Genomic DNA, 18,926 nt, shown 5'->3' with positions numbered 1-18,926 from the left:
TTACAATTTATTTAGCTGTTCTCGGCTTTAGCACTGCAGAGAACCCATTGACAGAGGCAACCGATATCGCGATTATGACTCGCAGGTCTTCGTAGGTTTCAGAGGTGGTCACTTCGAACTCCCTCAGGACTCTCACGCACAGAGTCTTTATCAACTTCGTCCCAAAGTACCGACCTGGAACAAAACACAAGTAAATAACAATGGTTCTATTTAAATTAGGTAGGTACATATTATATTAACTTTATTTACGCGAATGTTTCTGATACATTAAGATCTAACACAATGTTATTATTGTTGAATTTTTGTTAAACTGCATTGCGCAAAATAGTAAAGAAATATGGTTTGATGGTATGGTAATAAAATTTTCATGGATGGAAAACTTTCATCCTTTATCATGAATGAAAGAAACTCTGGACAGATGTTGAGAAAACTTAAGTACTCAGCTCAAGCAGCTCAACAATTAGGTACAAACAAAGTTAATAGGTGTTGTATAAATAATGATGAACCTTTTACAGTTTTTAAAAATGTACCTACCTATTGTAAAAAAGTCAAGAAACTATGTACCTAGGTACTAACATCATTATGCAATGGAATATTAATAAGTAGGTAGGTACGTGTGTAAATACGTTAACGTAAGACAATGACTTTTAAAAAACTCATGTTAAAAATAATATACTTCCTTCTTTACCCCCCCTAGACGAGTGGCAAAACGTGACAGTCGTAAAAGTTGCAATGTCTAAAGGCCTTAGCTCCGGCGTTTTTTTATAGTTTTTATGGATTCGATCAAAAAGAGACACTTGACTAAGTAGACCTACTGAGTTGGTTGGTAAGCATTTATTCATTATGGGGCTCTTGACGGTTTACGAAATATGTAGTTGCATTAACATTAACATTATCATCATTATCTAAGTGATGGATTCACTGATGGACATAGGACATCTTAAATACGTGTTTTTACCTGGCTTGTCACATCCATCCAGTTTCTGCCAGCAACTTGCTCACTCTATCTAAATGGACGCTTTCCTAGCACACCGTTTGTACCTACTCAAGAATTGGTTTTTGAATGTCACCCCAATCATAATAACTACTCACTTCCACCGATCATCAGAGCATGTTAGAGGCTCTAATAGGGCCCAAGGATAAAAAGAGATTTATCATTTACCCAGGCAATCCATAGGTCCCAAGCTGAAGGGTATGTAGCAGTTAGGGTGCCGTTTCTTGGTGTTCTCCGGGTTGAACCTGTCAGGATCAAAGGCATCGGGGTTCTCCCAGAACCGGGGGTCCCGGTGCAGGTGGTAGATCGGGATCGTTAGCGAACTGCCGGCTGGTATTGTGCCCGATTCTGAAAACGATTAAAGTCGTGTCATGAATCACCATCATCATCATCATCATCATTTCAGCCATAGGACGTCCACTGCTGAACATAGGCCTCCCCCAATGCTTTCCATGTTGATTGGTTGGTAGCGGCCTGCGTCCAGCGCAAACTTTATGATGTCGTCGGTCCACGCAAAACGCAGCGTGGGACGTCCACCCACAAGGTGAACCGACGATATCATCAAAAGTGTCGTGAATGGGTTTTTAAATAATTCGTTTCCTAGGTTTATTATTAATATTTTAACTTCGAGTAAAAGTTAGTGCGTATCACATAGGTACCTAAGCAATACAAGCAGCTAGGCAGATACCGATATTTTTTTTAAGTCGAGCGGCTGTTCTATAGTTCACTGGAGTTCTAAATGTACACCGGTTTTGATTTATGTATTGTGATCGCTATTATATTACAAAACGCCTCCAAGCCTTGCATCTATAAGGTATTTAGTGCAGCTTTTATGTCTTACTTCCCGTGAGCAAAAAGCAACGCTTGCGCATTTAGAGTCCGCCGCAGTCTATGAGGATATTTAATGGTGAATTCCGTCCATCTCGTGGCGCATGTATAATTTTTCACCTTAACCTATTAAAATGTTCCTTACTTATGACAATATCTTCAGTGACGCTCCTCTGTAAGATGGCTCCTATGGGGAACAGCCGCAGCACCTCCTTGAACACCATCTCCAGATACGGCATTTGCTTCAGGTCTTCATCAGTGACAGGCCTGTCGGAGTCGCCTATCACGCTCTTTATTTCTTTGTACAGTCTCTCCTGTAAATGAAAATCTCTAGGGAAGAAGTGCTTTGCGATGTTAAAAATGTAATTTTTTTCTTTGTATTTTTATGTTTGATCGTAAACCTCAGTTTATGTCAATGTGACTCTACCTTTCTTATCACTGCTTTACATAATTGTATCAGATACATTCTATTTACCTGGAAATGTGGGTGATACGCCATCATGAGGAGTATGAACGATGCTATCTTAGCTGATGCCTCTTGGCTCTAAAACAAAGATAAAATTCAATTTCTTGAGATTAGTCTTTTTCATCAAACACTAGCACAGCATTAGTACCTCAGTTATTAACATTGAGTTGGTTATTAACCAAGAGCGACTGCCTAAAGGTCATTCCGACACAGTACTGGTACAGCCAAAAAGCATTCAATATTTCAACGACATGTGAAAGTAGGACTTGATTATCATCACTTACCGACGTAAATATTGTAAAAGTTTCTTTCAACAGCTCCTCCCCTTCCAATTCTCCTGAAAGTAAGAACCTATCAATAACACTCAATTGGGTATTCTTCAAAGAATCCTCTTCGGTGTTCATCAGATCCGTCTTGTAGTGCTCTCCTATTGTCTTCAGGTGTTCCAGTCTGTGTTTGATGATCTGTTTACTAAATTCTGTTATCATATCGACAAAGTGGTTTTGTTGTTTGAAGTATTTGCTCATCCAGAACACAGGGTCGATCTGGAGGTACCATTTCGTCATCCTTTCGAATACTATGTCGTATAATCTGTGAAAAATATTTTAAAATTCATACATTTTTAGGAACAATTTATTTGCAAGATTCGTGACTTAAAACTCTTATTTAAAAATTATTTCGTTCTTTACAAGTCGATCTAATAAAAGCGTGTTAAAAACCTGATATCGTAAATGTGTTTCTTTAGTGAGCTTTGACTGCAAAAATTGATTGAAGGTGCAAAATTGTAATGATTTCCTATAGGAAATTGAAGATTACCTTGGTGTTTCGTCTATAACTCCTTCAATATACGGCAGTTTCATGGTTTGCTCTTTACTCAAGCCCATGAGCGTCTCTAGAAAAGAACATAATTTTATCAATATCTTTACAGATATCAAGTATCGTATCTACAACGAAATCATTGCATTCTTATGTTAATAATCAAATTGGAATTTTCACTCCTCGAATTTGTAGCGAGAATGGACCTAGTACAATTGATTGTTCCAGGAGTTCCTTTAAACTGTTTTAGGAAACTTATTTCTTAAAAAGCCCTTGGTAATTTGCCATTTTTGGTGACACCCTTTTTCAAGCTAAAGTATGAGAAAGTAGGGATTATCTCACGGCAGACAGAGTAGCTGGTGGTCCTCACGATGTAGTGGTATATGTCGATGTGCTTATTCTGCAGCGACCGGTATTTCTCCATCAACAGGTCCACCTCCTTGTTGAACACGTCACTGTAGCTCTCGGTCGCTCGCTTGCCGTAGTTGGGGTTGGCTATCTTGCGGTGCTTTCTCCAGGCTGGACCTGTAATTAACCCCAAAAGGTCTGCAAGATGTTTTTTTTCAATTTTCTAAGTTACGTATGTACGCAAGGGACTAAGGAATCATTTAGTTAGAGCCTTACGCCCGTACCTTTACACAAACATTACTATAAGGTCTCACAGTGCGCGTGGACACAATGGGTGACATATGAACCAATCACAGAGCTCTATTCAACGCTGTGTGTTCGATTTTCTGCTTCGTTTGTGAATATTGGGCGATAGGTAGTCGTGTGCAGAAGGTTCCATATATTTCCGACAAGTAAGAATTAATTCGTACCTGAACCGCTCAATATACCTCCTCCAAGCACGTCTGCCATGTATTTATACTGAGGCCCTTTTGTGCTGTTTTTGGAGTTGCTAAGAAGAACCTGAAAATAAATAGTAGATTTTTCTTAAAATCATATGACTTGGGAAAGCAGAATAGTGGTAGGTCTATATCTATAAAAGCGAAAGGTCACTGATTGCTTGACTTACTCATGACGAAATGTCAGAAAGTACAAGTGCTAGGAATCTAAAATTTGCATGGGGGTTACTTTTAGAACGTAGGTGCTCACTAAGACGGGACTTAGCAAAATTCAACTCCTAAGGAGATAAACGGGATCCACGCGTACGAAGTCGCGGGCGGCCGCTAGTCTATTATCTAAAGAGTGATAAAAACTCTTAAATAAAACTTACTTTCAAGTCATCTGGATTGCTGACTACAAAGTTCAGGTCTGGGCCCAGCCAGAACTTGCATACGTCTCCATACACCATCAGCTCTTTGAATACTACAATCAATTCTGAAAAAACAAAGAATTTCGTTTCATAAAACTATTCTTCATGATTAGCGTTTAGTTGGTTAACTAAAAGACGTCCACTCATAAAACTCATAAAAAAAGCTCACAAAACACATTTATTTTTGCAAGTAGGTAGGCTTTTAAAAGCACTTTTACACATCCCAGTATTAACCCTACCACTGCTTCGGGACAATAAATGGGCCAGTGCTGAGAAGAAGCAGCGCAAGAAACTCAGTCACTATTGTCCGCCTCCTTTTCAAGGGTACAGTCTTTAAAAATACATAGTCATAATATGCACTGGACAAAGGCCATGATCCTCCAAGGATTTCCGCTTCGATTGGTCCAGCTGTCCGCATTCGGTACTCCTCGCGATCTTCACCATATCGTCGGTCCACCAAGATGGAGGCTTGTCTAGATGCACTACGTCTTCCGATCAGTCCAATTAGTATTTAAATCTGGCTTTAATAGCTGTAATTTTTACTGATTCATTGTTTTAAGCTTTAATTAAAGGTAGGTTGATACAATGTTAAACTTACTTAAGTAAGTAAGCGCCACTGAATCATGATTGTAGACCTCTGTCTATATCTTAATTACTAAGAACCTAGCCAGTATGTTGAAAAACGTTGTCCGGATTAGACGAACGAACACTATTGAAGTGTCAGTCTTGAAGTGTCCAGTGAAATCCTATAGAACCTACCAAACGTAGCGCAAATCCTTTTTTTACGTCGGGAAATGCTTTGCGCATACCCACTGGTCGATGGGGTCGGCCAGTGGGTTATGTGGGACGGCCATTCTCAGATTAGCTAGTTTTTACGTGTCCGGGCTGTTTAATCCTTAAAAATGACAAATTAGAGACATGCAAGTATTTTTATATGTTACTTAACAACCCTATCCAGTTGTGCATAAAATCATAGGCCTCTATTTTAAGTATAAGTGGCTAAATTAATTTCATGAACCTCTGTTCTATAATTACCGTGACGCGTCCGCACACCGACTTAATGTTAAAAGTTGGCTGTAATTTTTATGTCGTATAGATTTGATTTACTCCATTCAACATTTTAAAGAGTTTATAAGATTCTCTTATGCTCGGAAAAATATCTACCTATTCAATAGAACCATTCTGTTAATAATTATATTTAAAAAACCGCTTGTCCGAGCTAAAGTCATAATTACCGTTACGTTTTCTGTTCGTGGTCATACTAGCCTAAGTAATAGTATTTGACACATCATTACCGCACGCGGCGCTAGCCCTTAGTTAGTGCCTTGACCTGTTAGCAAGTGGATGTCTATTGCGTTGGCGTAACCGTCGATAAATTGCGTAAGAGTATAATTACCATATCTTTGGTTTTCAATTTTTCTAATTACCATGTCCTTATTTTTATACTAGATTTATAAAGGTAAATCCACGTTGTTAGTGTACATAGAAACATTACTTTGGCCTCCGTACATTGTAGTAAGACAGTATTTGCATACCCTGCAGATTTTGGAAATTTTGAAGAAAATCTATCGTTTTATAATTTCCATGTACTAATTACCATAAAACTAAATTAAGTTAGTTCAGTCATAAATAGTCCTATTCGTAAAAGTGTCGTGTATCCTTCATTTATATTTTTAACTAAACAGACCGAATCCATAAATGAACACTGAATACTCTAACATATTTAGTTTAAATACAGACCTATTTATTAAAAGGTCACTTTATGACAAAAAAATGATGAACTTACCTTTACAGTATTTTTGTAATAAACAGATACAATTCGAGATCCGCCGATGTTTTACACGTACACTCGCAAGCACCGCCGACGTAAAACTAGTTCTGCCTCTTTCACACAATATGCATACATGAAAAGCGGGACAAGTGAAAGAGACCGAAGTATGCGTTGCTCTGCTTTTACTAAGAGATAGGTCACTTTATTTATATAGGGATATAGAGCATGCTTTATAAGGTCAGTTTATGGTGAAATCGAGAGTAACAGGAATTTTGAGTTAAGTCACTTTCATTCTAAGGGTGCGATTTGATTCCCGAGAAGTCGTTGAAGAAGATTTACTTAATGAATGGCAAAAAAGATGGGATACGTCAGTCAAAGGACGTCACTTATATAAATTCTTCCCGAATGTACGCGAACGTCTAACTAGGCGATGGTTAGAAATCGACCATTGCTCGTCGCAGTTCCTCACGGGACATGGCAACTTTAAACATAAACTTCACGAATTCAAACTAGTTCCGTCTCCTTTTTGCGAGTGTTCCACTGATGATGTCAGTCATGAGCAGTCTGCCCATCATATCTTGTGGGAGTGTGATCTTTGGAAACATGAACGTGATATAATGCTTAATTCAATACAACATACATCTGTTTCCGCAATTTATTACACCGATCTTGTCGCGACAAGGAAAAATTTCCGTGCTTTTAAGCGATTTTGTGAAAAATATTATTGGCAGGTAGTTGCTAATTGCTCATAAGATAGGCCCCCTTAATTTAATTTATTGTCCGTGGTGCATAATCTTTTTCTTAAAGGTTTTAAACCTTTGTTTGTCACCTGTCATCCGCTTTGCAATGGAGGGAAGTCGAACCTTAATTTCGAACTCCTCCTATGTTCTTCTGATTAATTTCGTTGCGGGTCCAATGACAGTTTAACTTTCCCCCGGGACAAACTTGACCTTCATTGGTTGGGTTTTTGTGGCGGTCAAGCTGTAGATCCTGGCTACACAGGAGTTGCAGTGGTGGGAACGAGAGGTGGGAATAGTCCCGTACTAATTACCATATATTTATAATCACCGTTGTATGAAATTATTACCTACAAATTGCACTCACGATTGAATAAGTATGATGATAAAATATGAAAAAATACCTAGACTTTCGCATAACATCTTTACGGACTTTTCTTCCAATCTGACATCAAAATTATGAAAAGCTTTTGTTTGAGTTACCTCGAAATAGATTCGATTTCATGATGAATGTTCAGCTTCAGTTGCTGCATGGTTGTTGGATTATAGAGTATATTTTAACTCATAACCTCGTAAGACCCAAGAGCAAATTTTGTCGACTTCTAAGTATCGCCGAATGTGCTTTCAGAAGAACGAACAATTTGAAGTCGTAAACGCCGAGCACTTCGAGTAAAAAATTTTCTATGTTAGAGATTTTCTTTTGCACCCATATTTTCAGGGACCCTATATAATAGTGCATAGAGCTTATTTTAGGTAAAAAATAATAAAAAAATGTTTTCTCTTAAAAGAACATTCGGTATTACAGACTTTAAAAAGAAAAAGTAAATAAATTGTATTTTATACTTTAAAGTAAAACATAAATGTAACCTCCTTAATAAATTAATACTACATTAAGATACAATAATGATATAAATAAATGTAACTGAAAAGGCACAAGTATTTTAATTTTATTTAATGTTTCATTATTAGTACTTTTAAAAGTACTATCGGTTTTATAACATACAACTAGCTTTGGTCGCCCGCTACGCGGGCTACAAAAGCTAGATCTGCGATGCTGGCCGCTCCGGGCTTCGCCCTACGCGGCGCTCGGCCTGCGGCCTCGCATTCGGAGCTCGGCCTTCGGCCTCGCAAAAATTACAGGGGGTGTTTATTGTCTGTCACTGTGCTCTTGTGCTTTTTTGACGCATTAAAAATAAATATATGGCGACTCACAGGCTTTAAACTATCGCTCGGCCTTCGGCCTCGCCTTTTTCTACGTTAGCTAAGCCCCCCTGCATACAATTTGTATGGAGAATTTAGTTCCTTTAGGAAAACGGGTGAACGCTTGGCGGCCATCTTGGATTTCCAAAATTTTGCATTTTTTCCTTAATCTGGACCATTTTCCGCGCCGAACCCTATTTTTACTTTTTTTCTAAGTTCACCCTATTTCGTGAAACAATTCCTTAAAATCACCCTTGTCCCAAAACTTTGAGTTCCCCTAACTCCCAGTGTTGCCAGATGATCGAGATAAAAATAGTCAAATGTCATTAGTTTAACCTATTTGCAGGAGGCGTCATCCAAATTTTTGACCGAAAGTCGTTATTTCCATTTTTTACATTTTTCGACCAAAACTCTTAAAGTATGGCAACACTGGGAATCATTGTTTTTCCAAACGATACTCCTTGACGAACTACATAATCGCCACATACAAGTCGACTTTCCCAAATGTTGCCAACTGTCCGAAAAACGCATTTGAAAAATCGAAAATCTGAAACTTTTTACAAAATGGCCGCCAACTCAGCCGCCATCTTGATTTTCTGACATTTCGGATTTTTCCCATAGTCTGGGTCGTATAACCAACCAAACCCCATTTTTGGATTTTTTCTGCCATATCTCCTTCTGTCCGTCCTTAACTTTAAAGACACCCATGTCGAAAAAAATACTTTTCCCCGTAGCTCCCAGTGTTGCCAGGTGATCGAGATGAAAATGGTCAAATGTCATTTGCACGACCCCTTTGCAGGAGGCATCGTCCAAATTTTTGACCGGAAGTTGTTATTTCTACTTTCGACATTTTTGGACCAAATCTCCTAAGGTATGGCAACACTGGAGAAATTTCTTCACCCAAGCGAAACCTCTCGACAAAAGACACAACCGCCCTATACAACTCGACTTTCCAAAATGTTGCCAACTACTCGAAAAATGAATTCCAAAATTTCGAAATTTTCAACTTTTTACAAAATGGCCGCCCACGCCGCCGCCATCTTGATTTTTTGACATTTCGGATTTTTCCCATAATCTGGGTCGTATATCCGACCAAATGTCATTTTTATTTTTTTTCTGCCATAATTCTTTCTGTCTGTCACTAACTTTAAAGACACCCATGTCGCAAAAAAAACTTTTCCCCATAACTTTCAGTGTTGCCAGACTTTTTTCATAAAAATGGTGAAATGTCATTTGGGTCCCCAAATGTCACCAGACTGCATACCAAGATTTTAGAATTTCTGGAAATTTCCATTTTCTACTATCCGGGGCCGTGGTAGAAAATTTTCTTCCAAAATGGTAGTTTTTTCCGATTCATGGCAACACTCGAATAACAGACCAACAATCGCCCGGAACATTGTACCCCACTCCGGTGTCGCCATCTACCGGAAAATTCGTGTCAAAGTTTGGGAATTTTTTGATCGCAACAAAATGGCCGACGGCTCAGCCGCCATCTTGTTTTTTGATAATCTGTGAATAAGACTCTAAAGAAGACTATACATGTCACAAACACCCAAAAGAAATTTTCAAAAACAATTGCGCATCTCGGAGTGACACCTCCCTAAAAACACCTCGAAATCGCATTTTCAATCCAAGATGGCGGCGCGGCCATTTTGTTTTTCCGTTTTTTTCTCACATTAAAATACACCTTTTAGCAACCCTAATAAACTCCCAAAAAGGAAAAAATTCAGGATGAAAAACAAAAAAGTTTCTGTTTCAAAAAGTGCCGCCATTTTGTTTTTTGTTTCAAAAAATATACTAAAGCTGGCAGTCAAAAAATCTAGTTTAAAACAAACACTTACAATTTTACCCCTCTCCCCTCTAAATACCCCAAAAATACCCCTGATCAGTGAGTGAGTCAGTCAGTGAGTAGGAATCGAGCTTTATATAATATAGATAGATAATGAAAGGTTAGAATGTATAAGAAGTAAAGTGAATATTCATGTTAATTATAATATTTATTAAACTAAAAATCAGAACGTTCTCATGGTAAATTTTCTCAATCATATCATAATTTTAAAAGTCCAATATTCAATCCATCTCAATAGAAAAAATATACAAAAATAAAACTTTCACCATCAAGACCGAATGTTCCTTGCAAAGAACTATTAAATTACTTGACCGTCACTGGAAGCTTTATATTGAGATAGCATTTCCGTTTCCTGTCGAATTTCTATGAATTTCCGTAGTCAATATCCGGTCCAGTGGCGACACCTGGTGGATGGACGCTCACTTTTTGTTATCTTTGGTTGAGCGCGCCATAATTTCCTCATTGGCGTTTTGATTCCCGTCGAAGTAACTTGTGCTTAAAACAACGATCAGTCCCCGCAGTCGTTGTGAAAATTATATCGAAAAAGTGATAAAAATTATAAAAGTGCANTTAGTTTTTCAATTAAACTACGTTTACGTGAAGAAAAAAAAATAATTGTACATCACGTCCTCTCGAAAGAACCACCTTGTCAGAGAAAAATGATAATTTGACAGTGACATTTTGTTTTTTTTTACATTAATAAGTTCGGATACCTGATTTTGAATACTTTAAGCCATAGACTATCACTCTTTTTATTCAACAGGCGCGAATTTTCGAACTTAAAATTATCGCTAAAGTTTTAGTTCCTCTGAGGGCACATCCGGCGATACTTACAATTCACCTCCGAAAATGTCTCGGCGTTACTGACTACAAAGTTTCAGTTCCTTCTGAGGCACATCCGGGCTTACGAGGATAAGGTAACCCCACTAAAAGAAGTTAGCTGGAGTAAAATCGGGGCGTCCTGATGGTCAGGAGACGTCACCCCTGCGTGAAACATGTCTGGAACCAGATATTTATTTTTACTATTAATGTCATCGATATTAGCATGTTCAATCATTAATTAATATTTATATGTATAATACCATTAAAATCGATCCATATTACCTTCGCCCTAAGAAGAGGAGATTGTCCAACAGTAACACTTACCTGGCGTGAACACATTAAGAACAAAAGGGAACAAATGAACAGACAATGGGCCTTTTCAAGGCGAGAGTGTATAGACACTTTGTACCATCCTAGACTGCATCCTACCTGCCTTGTTATGCATAGAAAAAACTTCGTGATATGCAATGGATACTGGGCAGAAGCAACTTGGAGAACAAACTATTTACAAATGCATCCCAAGAACCATGTAGACATATGGCATCGCCTACCCAGCCTAGCAAATGTAGAAATACTTTAACGTTTTCAAAATAAAGTATTAAAAATCTTGAGCTGTGTACCTTGGTTTACAAAGTCCACTGAAGTTATACCAAACGTCAAAGAGGAAATCTATTTGCTGCATCCCTTCTAAATTCTGAGAACTCTACATTCAGGCTCAGGAGAAAGCGAATAGCATCAATCTGAAAACGTATTGTAAAAGAAAATCTGATAATGGATGATGGCTGATCGCAGATAGATTAAAAAGAGGAAAAAAACACTAATATCATTAATGAATTTTTCGATATACGCATATCCGAAGAGACCATTTGAGATCCATTATCTCTATCCATCGTTTGTACCACATTTAAAGCAAATAAATGATGATTCAGATTCAGCTAAATGCTCTCATTTGAAATGTGACACGTAGCCCCTTCTTGCTGAAACTAAGTGTTCCTGTTATAGCCTCGATTCTTGCAGTATACTGAAAATATTCTGATTCAATAAATAATAGAAATTAGTGTTTTTGTTTTTAAAAAGGGTTAGGTATTAAGAGTACCTATAGCGTTTTTTATGACGCTATATATTTGTGTACAAATTTATCAATGCAAGATGTTGCTTTTTTGTTATTTTACATATCTTTTCTAATTACCGTTAGATTAAGTATTAGCCTTATCTAATTACCGTGACCATAAAATTTTTGGGTCTCATTTGCGCGGAAACCGCTTTGAATAATTTGACGCCTTTACCATTGTTAAATTCGTACTTTTCAGGTGTTTTATATTTAAATGCGTTTAAGTCAATTAAGCCAAATTTCAAAAATGATATGGTAATTAGACTGAGAACGCCTAATCGTGAGAATGACCGGGGACTCTCCCCGCTTACCCACTAAAACCCGACGGTTTCCACTAGAGCCCAAAGAAACGGAGCCGTGAGTTATTGTCCTGGTTGGACATTCGTCCGCAGTTCCGCTTCAGGCTAGAGGCTGTACTATTACTTATTCTGTGCTAGAGGCTCGCTCCTCTGGCTTCGAGGGAACCCCGAATCCTCTCCTCCAGTGGTTTTTTATAGAGGTTTTCTCCTCGCGGACTGGAGAAGACTTGTGACACTGCCCAGAAAAGGTACGTTACCTTAAGTGGGTAGAAATAGATAACATAGGTACCTACTCCATGAAATTCAACCGTTGTTGATAAGATTTGTTTCTATTTCAGATCCAGGCTGCAAAAGAAGAAAATAAAGAATGGAGCTCAAGAAGTTAGCTGCCATGTAACAGGTGGCCTCAGAATCTTCGGCAAACGAGTTACCAAGATCCTTTGCCGAAGGTTCTGAGGTATCCAGTACTTGACTTCATCAGCTCACCATCAAGAGAAAGCTAGAAACTGAGTTAAAGGGGAAAACTATGATCTCAATGGCAAAAATACGTAAGTAAGTGACCTATTTGCAACGATTGATTCTATTTAGATTCGTTACTTCTGATTCGGAATCCACTATCGTAAATGAAAAAAATACTGGTTGGCATAAATTATGATGATTAGAAATTGATAGTTCCATAGCTTAGGGCTTGTTTAAAATAAGATAATACTTTATTGCCTCGTTTTTACATTACGTTTTTCGGGATCCAATAATGAGAGATTCTGCAAAACTAGAATTTCATGTGAACACACTGCCAAAGCCACGATAGTCCAAACATAATGATGATCCATCGTTCTCCAATGTGTTGACAACCTTTCATCTTCCATAAAATACCGAACGTCTGGCGTTCGTTCGTAAGTTTCAGCCGAAAGACGTCCACTGCTGGACATAGGCCTCCCCCAAGGATTTCCACAAAGACCGGTCCTGCGCCGCTCGCATCCAGGCACCTCCCGCGACCTTCACCAGTTCGTCGGTCTGGCGTTCACGGGTTCCTAATTATTGCTCTTTTAGGGCGTAGATGACAACAATCTTATGGGAATACAAACTATATTGTTTGATTCGTACACTTTTGTTTTCACCTACTGTGCGTTTATGAACCAATTCGTTTACCATTCATTATATTAATAGTGGTTAGTAATTATTGTCTTGGTACTTACTTACATAATTAACTACGGGTTAGTTTCATCATAATCCTTCCAAGTAATCTAACGCTATTTAAATAATTATTTATTCCGCACGAGCACATATTGGTTGTAAGTTTCATAATTCAGTTATTATGTTGTCAACTTTATAATTACCTACTACTACTTAAATAACTATTGATATTAACTGATCAAAAATCGTACCTTAAGACTTCAGATAAAAACGATTGAGTTATGTATATGGGACCTCCGATTAATCAAGCTGTATTTTAGGATCATAATTTAGTTAAAGATTACAATAGTTTTGCTGGCGAAGAATGTTTATCAGTAATTTGCTCTCCGCCTGGTTGAAGCGATCTTGATCGATCCTTGGATGCTTGTAGTTTCAAGCAAGCAGTACTATACGACGTTCAATGAGTCAATTATCCTTTTATTTATCAACAACGCTAATTACAAGTCGTTGATTCAGATAATCTCTGTTGACACAGCCATTATGTCCGCTGCGACCTGCAGTTCGCGGAAACGGGACGATTATTTTGATTTGCATTGATTAGAGACAAGGCACCTCGGTGACCTGACCATTACGTTGGAGATAATTGAAAAATTGCACCGCAATACGGTGGCACGGGGTGACCCAAGTGACCGTTTGAAAAATAAAATCAATGACCAACATACATCGGCGAGATGAAACGTTTCTTTATTTGCCAGTTCTTCGACATCCATTAATGACTTTTTCCCAAAGGTTCACAGCTCTACTGTTTCTTAGTTCATACCTACTTTGATTCCCAACGGGTCCACGACATCAAAAATAAAAAAGCATGATCAGAACATTTTAAATTTCATGGACCCGGTGGGAAATAAGAACAATAGAGTCTACTTGCACCGTCATCTTCATGTTTATTTTCGTTTGGAATCAACATAAGCTTTTTCTCCTATCATTCGTCAAGATAATTTTTCAAAGTTGGTCCAGTGGATTGTGGATTAAGTCATAAAAAAAACGTATCAAACAGACAAAAACACATTTTCCTTAATAATTTGTTGAGGCTTTGACCGCGTTAACTTCGATCTGTCACAGAAAGCACGCATATCTGTCCCCCCTTTTTCCTGTGTCTCAAATACTTACCTACAAAATTTGGTCGGACTCGCAGCATTGATTACCGTGAAAGAATATCTTTGGAAATTTTACACTGCACTTCTAGTCCCAAACTAAGCAAAGCTTGTACTATGGGTACTAGACAACGGATATAAACATACTTAAATACTTTTTTTTTGTAAATACATACATATTATACAATTTATACATAGAAAACACCCAGTCCAATACAAACAAATATGTTCATGCACACAAATGTTTGTACTGTGCGGGAATCGAACCCGCAACCTCCGGAATAGTAGTCCGTTTCGAACCACTACACCAAACAGCCGACAGAATATGAAAGAATATGAAAGACAGAATATGAAAGAATGTGAAAGACAGAGAGAAAGACAGACAAATATGAAAGAATATCAACAGATCCCATTTTACTGTAGATAGGAAGTAGGATAGTCCTCTACTTACGTTCAGGCTGGCACATGAATTGCAGAGCGTTGCCAAGGCCAGGCAGGGTCGGGGGCCCGGGGAAGTCCTCGGCCATCTTCAGCAGCCTTCGGTGTTTGTACCGCCATTGCAGCCACGCGGAGACGCACAGCCCGCCCAGTCCTAGCACCAAAAGTGGCCACAGCATGCTGAGGAGTCAAATTCAAATATTTTATTCAGTACATAGGCCCTTTCCATGGCACTTATGCACGTCCCAAATACCTATAGCTTGCCCTACCACCACTTCGGGACAACATATGGGCTGGTGCTGAGAAGAAGTGGCGGAAGAAACTCAGTAAGTTAGTAGTAGTTTACATCAGTGTGGAAACTAACTTTCGCTTGTGCCTCTGATAAATAGTGAGGGTCGTCCTGGCGTCCACAGAGCAGCTCTTAGGCCCGGTTTGCATCAAGATGGAGCAGAGCGGAGGGGAGCGGAGAAGAGTTTTGAATAATCAATCAGATTTTCTCATCTCTGCTCCGCAAATTCTATAGAAACATTTGACGACCCGACACATCCCGCTTTCCGCTTTGGTGGAAACCGGGCCACAAAATAAGACCGGGCCTTAGTCCATAAGTAACAAGGCAATGCACACTATACCTGCTGTGATACCTGTCCGTTTTATGGGCAATTAAAACTATCAATTATAGCAGCAGGAAGAGGTAAATAAATCACTCTTAACCATTTCTAGGCACCAGGAATATGTTCAATAGTTATTAAACCATAATTACTGGTAATCACAGTTGTTTATAATTAACAAGAATGCGATTGCTATGTTGTATTATAAGAACTTTATTGCAAAACATTTAACTGGTTCAGTAATATTTTCACCAATTTTAAAAATTTATGATCCTAAAATTGGGTCAGTGGTCAAATTGGCAGACAGGTTTTTTATTTGGTAAGTAGTTATTACTTAGTATGTAAATGTAGAGAGAGTCATAAACCCACTTACAAGATTTTTTGCAAAAAAACACGACCGTAATTTCTACACTTCTATGATACTCGTAAGTACCAATGGTACCAAGATGTAAAACGTGAATCTGATTCTGTCGTAACGTAATCATAACAGAGACACCATGCAATCAATAAAGGAACTTGTGTTTGAACTGAGGTTTGAACGGTATAGCTAGGCTAGGTTTATTTTTTTATTTGTTTAATTGTACATAAATGTGCAGGAAAATACAACTTGAACATAAGCCAATTAAAGAAACACATTCTACTACTAAAACATTTTCAAACGACTTCAAAAAAGGAGGAGGTTCTCAATTCGACCCGTATGTTTTTTTTTCTATGTTTGTTACGCGATAACTCCGCCAATTATGAACCGATTTGAACAAATCTTTTTTCGGCGTATAGGTAATACCTCAAGGGTGGTCCCATTTAAATTTAATTATAGAAAAAACAACCCCCAAGGGTGGAAAATTGGGGATGAACTTTTTTATACGCAATATCTCCGCCGCGGCGATTATAAATCAATTTGAACGATTATTTTTTTGTTGAATAGGTATTATCAAAAGGGTGGTTTCATGCGAATTTGAAGAAAATATTTCACCCCCAAGAAAAAATGAGAATGGAAAATTGGGGATGAACTTTTTTATACGCAATATTTTTAATTTTTAGTTTTTTTTTGTGTTCACGCATTTGAAGTCGGTTTTATTTTTTTAAAAAGTTATTAAATAAGTTATCTGCATAACGAACGTATATTTTTGTAGAATCAAGTTCCATGTTCAGAGGTAAAATTGTGTCTTTAATCATTAACATTAATTTGTAAGTAGAAATGTTTGATTTGAAAAATATTATCACTTTTGTCACATTTCCGTGCCGTGCACTCAGAGAAAAACGTTGTAAATGTACTGTTATTTATCTTCACTAGACTTTAGGTAAAATATGCTAATATTGCTACTGATAATGACTAATATGCAAATGCATTTTAATCCGGTCCCTACTGATAGATAATATCCTTTAAAATTGAGAAGATGCGGCTCTTTCAATAACTTATCTTTAGAACTATGTTATAATAGCATATTTTAAATTAGTTGTCCACACCGTAGAGTCCTCAAATGCCTCAAAAGGACGAGGCGCATAATTGCACATAATGGTGTTATTACGGTTATAGTAGCAACCAAAGGTCGTATAAGTGTCGGATAGTAGAGTTAGTAGGTCACTTTAGTCTCGATCGATGCTTACCTGTTTCGTTGAGCTCCACGCAGGCCACTACCGCCGGCAGTACTACCCTGAGAAGTACCGGTGACAACATATAAAGTTGGTAATGTAGCGTGCTTTACATGAACAGTTGGGGCGTATTCACGCTGGAGTATCACCTATTTTAATTTTTAAAGACGGACTATTTATATGCGCTCTTTGAAGATCGTAATTTTTGTTTTCTTTGAGTTACGACTTCGTGCAGCTTGCACAATTGCACATTAACTCAAGAACATTTATGTAGGTACTGAATATTTTTAGTCATAGACTTATTTTGTCCCCCTCACTTCTTAACGATATACCTAATTGTTGTTTTCTTCATACAATTGTGGAGCGTCTGATCAAAAAAGGCTATTGACACACAAACAATCTCGGTTCGTTTGTTCGTTTCAGCTAAATAACGTCCACTGCTAAACAAAGCTGAGAATTTCCACAACGACCGGTCCTGCGCCCGTATCCAGGCACTTGCCGCGACCCTGGTCACCAGATCGTCGGTCCACCTAGTGGGGCCCTGTCTTCCAGCCCGTGGTCGCCATTCAAGATTTTTTCTGCCCCAGCGGCAATACGGCGGCCTTGACGTCACGGGTCTCTTCTTTTGAACTGGCGCTTTTGATCAAACTTCAACAAAAAATCCGAAAAGGCACTCTACAGGTTTTTTCTCATAACTGTGAACACAGCCTAACTTAACAAGGACTTATGTGGTCAAGTCACAATGTGTCACAACCGCATCTCACTGAATGAAGGTCGAGGGCTTGTTAAAATAAACTTAGTTAGTTAGTTAATTAAAAAAAAAATAACAAAAATAAAATTATTTTTTAGGACTTTTACCAATGTCAGAATAATTTATGAGTAGGTATTGTCATAAATTCATAAAATATATTTTTCTGATCTGTTATTATTTACAATAAAGTAAAAAAAAATACAATTTGGTTAATTGAAGTAGGTATGGGGCCATTAATTTATACGTAAGAATAGTCTTAGTTTTTGACCCCTCCCCCCTAATAAGAACCCCTTCTCCTCTTGTTTAATATTATTACGTAAGAATCTAATGAAAAAAAAAATGAATACGTACACGTTTGAAGACTACCCAAGCGGGGAATTCCCAGGAGGCGCTGTGAAGTGGAGCGGGTCCGTTGCCACAGAAATGGAAATCGTTTCCTATACGCATCCGAGCCAAACTCTGCTCTTACGCGGTTGCCCGCGTTTTTTCAAAGTTTATTTTAACCTTTTTTTATCCATAACGAGGAAGCTCTTGGCCTGTATCTCACCTGGTGGTAAGTGATGATCAGGCCGGAGGTGGAAGCGAGCTTCACCCGGAATCCTCAACCACGGAGGAACTGGCTATCTTACCTCTAACTGCCGGAACACAACAATGCTTTAACATTGTTTTTATGGCGACAGACTTAGGTAAGATGGTGGTAGCTAGCCAGGCGGACTAAGAACAAGCCCTACCAGCAACCAAACCGAACAGAAAAATCTGCCCTGGGAACTGGGAATCGAGGAACTGCGTCTGAAGCAGGTAGGCAGGAACTATACATAGAGACTCCCTCCTACCCCCTTGTAAGAAAAAATGAGACATGGTCGACCCCCCTCCCCCCTAAATCGTCTTAGTACGTAATAAATGCAAGCATTTGTGTTAGATGTTTCATAGACTTAGTACCTACATAACAGTAATAATAAATGTAACAATGAAAATCTTTGTACATAAGTATACGGGTTTTAAATTACAAGTATTAAGTGAAGGTTAATAATAACTGAAACGTGTCACGTTTTTAACCGTTTTTACCCAAAGAATCCTTGTATTCTGACACTTACACTTGC

At 38.2% G+C, this 18,926-nt stretch overlaps 1 protein-coding gene across 1 annotated transcript; it reads right to left on the bottom strand.

Moving 5' to 3' along the window:
* Positions 1–17,145, bottom strand: LOC114362233 (cytochrome P450 4C1-like). The gene is made up of 11 exons (XM_028317536.1): positions 17,091–17,145; positions 14,888–15,054; positions 4,321–4,424; positions 3,923–4,013; positions 3,447–3,629; positions 3,105–3,180; positions 2,573–2,879; positions 2,298–2,366; positions 1,968–2,136; positions 1,163–1,342; positions 1–174 (listed from the first exon to the last, which is right to left on the bottom strand). Exons 2-11 carry the CDS (start codon positions 15,051–15,053, stop codon positions 8–10), a joined length of 1,512 nt encoding a protein of 503 aa, XP_028173337.1. The 5' UTR covers position 15,054; positions 17,091–17,145; the 3' UTR covers positions 1–7.
* Positions 17,146–18,926: the final 1,781 nt, after the last annotated feature.

Source organism: Ostrinia furnacalis, unplaced genomic scaffold (assembly GCF_004193835.3).
Source record: "Ostrinia furnacalis isolate ACB-3 unplaced genomic scaffold, ASM419383v2 OfSCF6289, whole genome shotgun sequence".
NCBI classification, from domain to species: Eukaryota; Metazoa; Arthropoda; class Insecta; order Lepidoptera; family Crambidae; genus Ostrinia; species Ostrinia furnacalis.
This window is presented reverse-complemented; position numbering and strand designations above follow the sequence as displayed.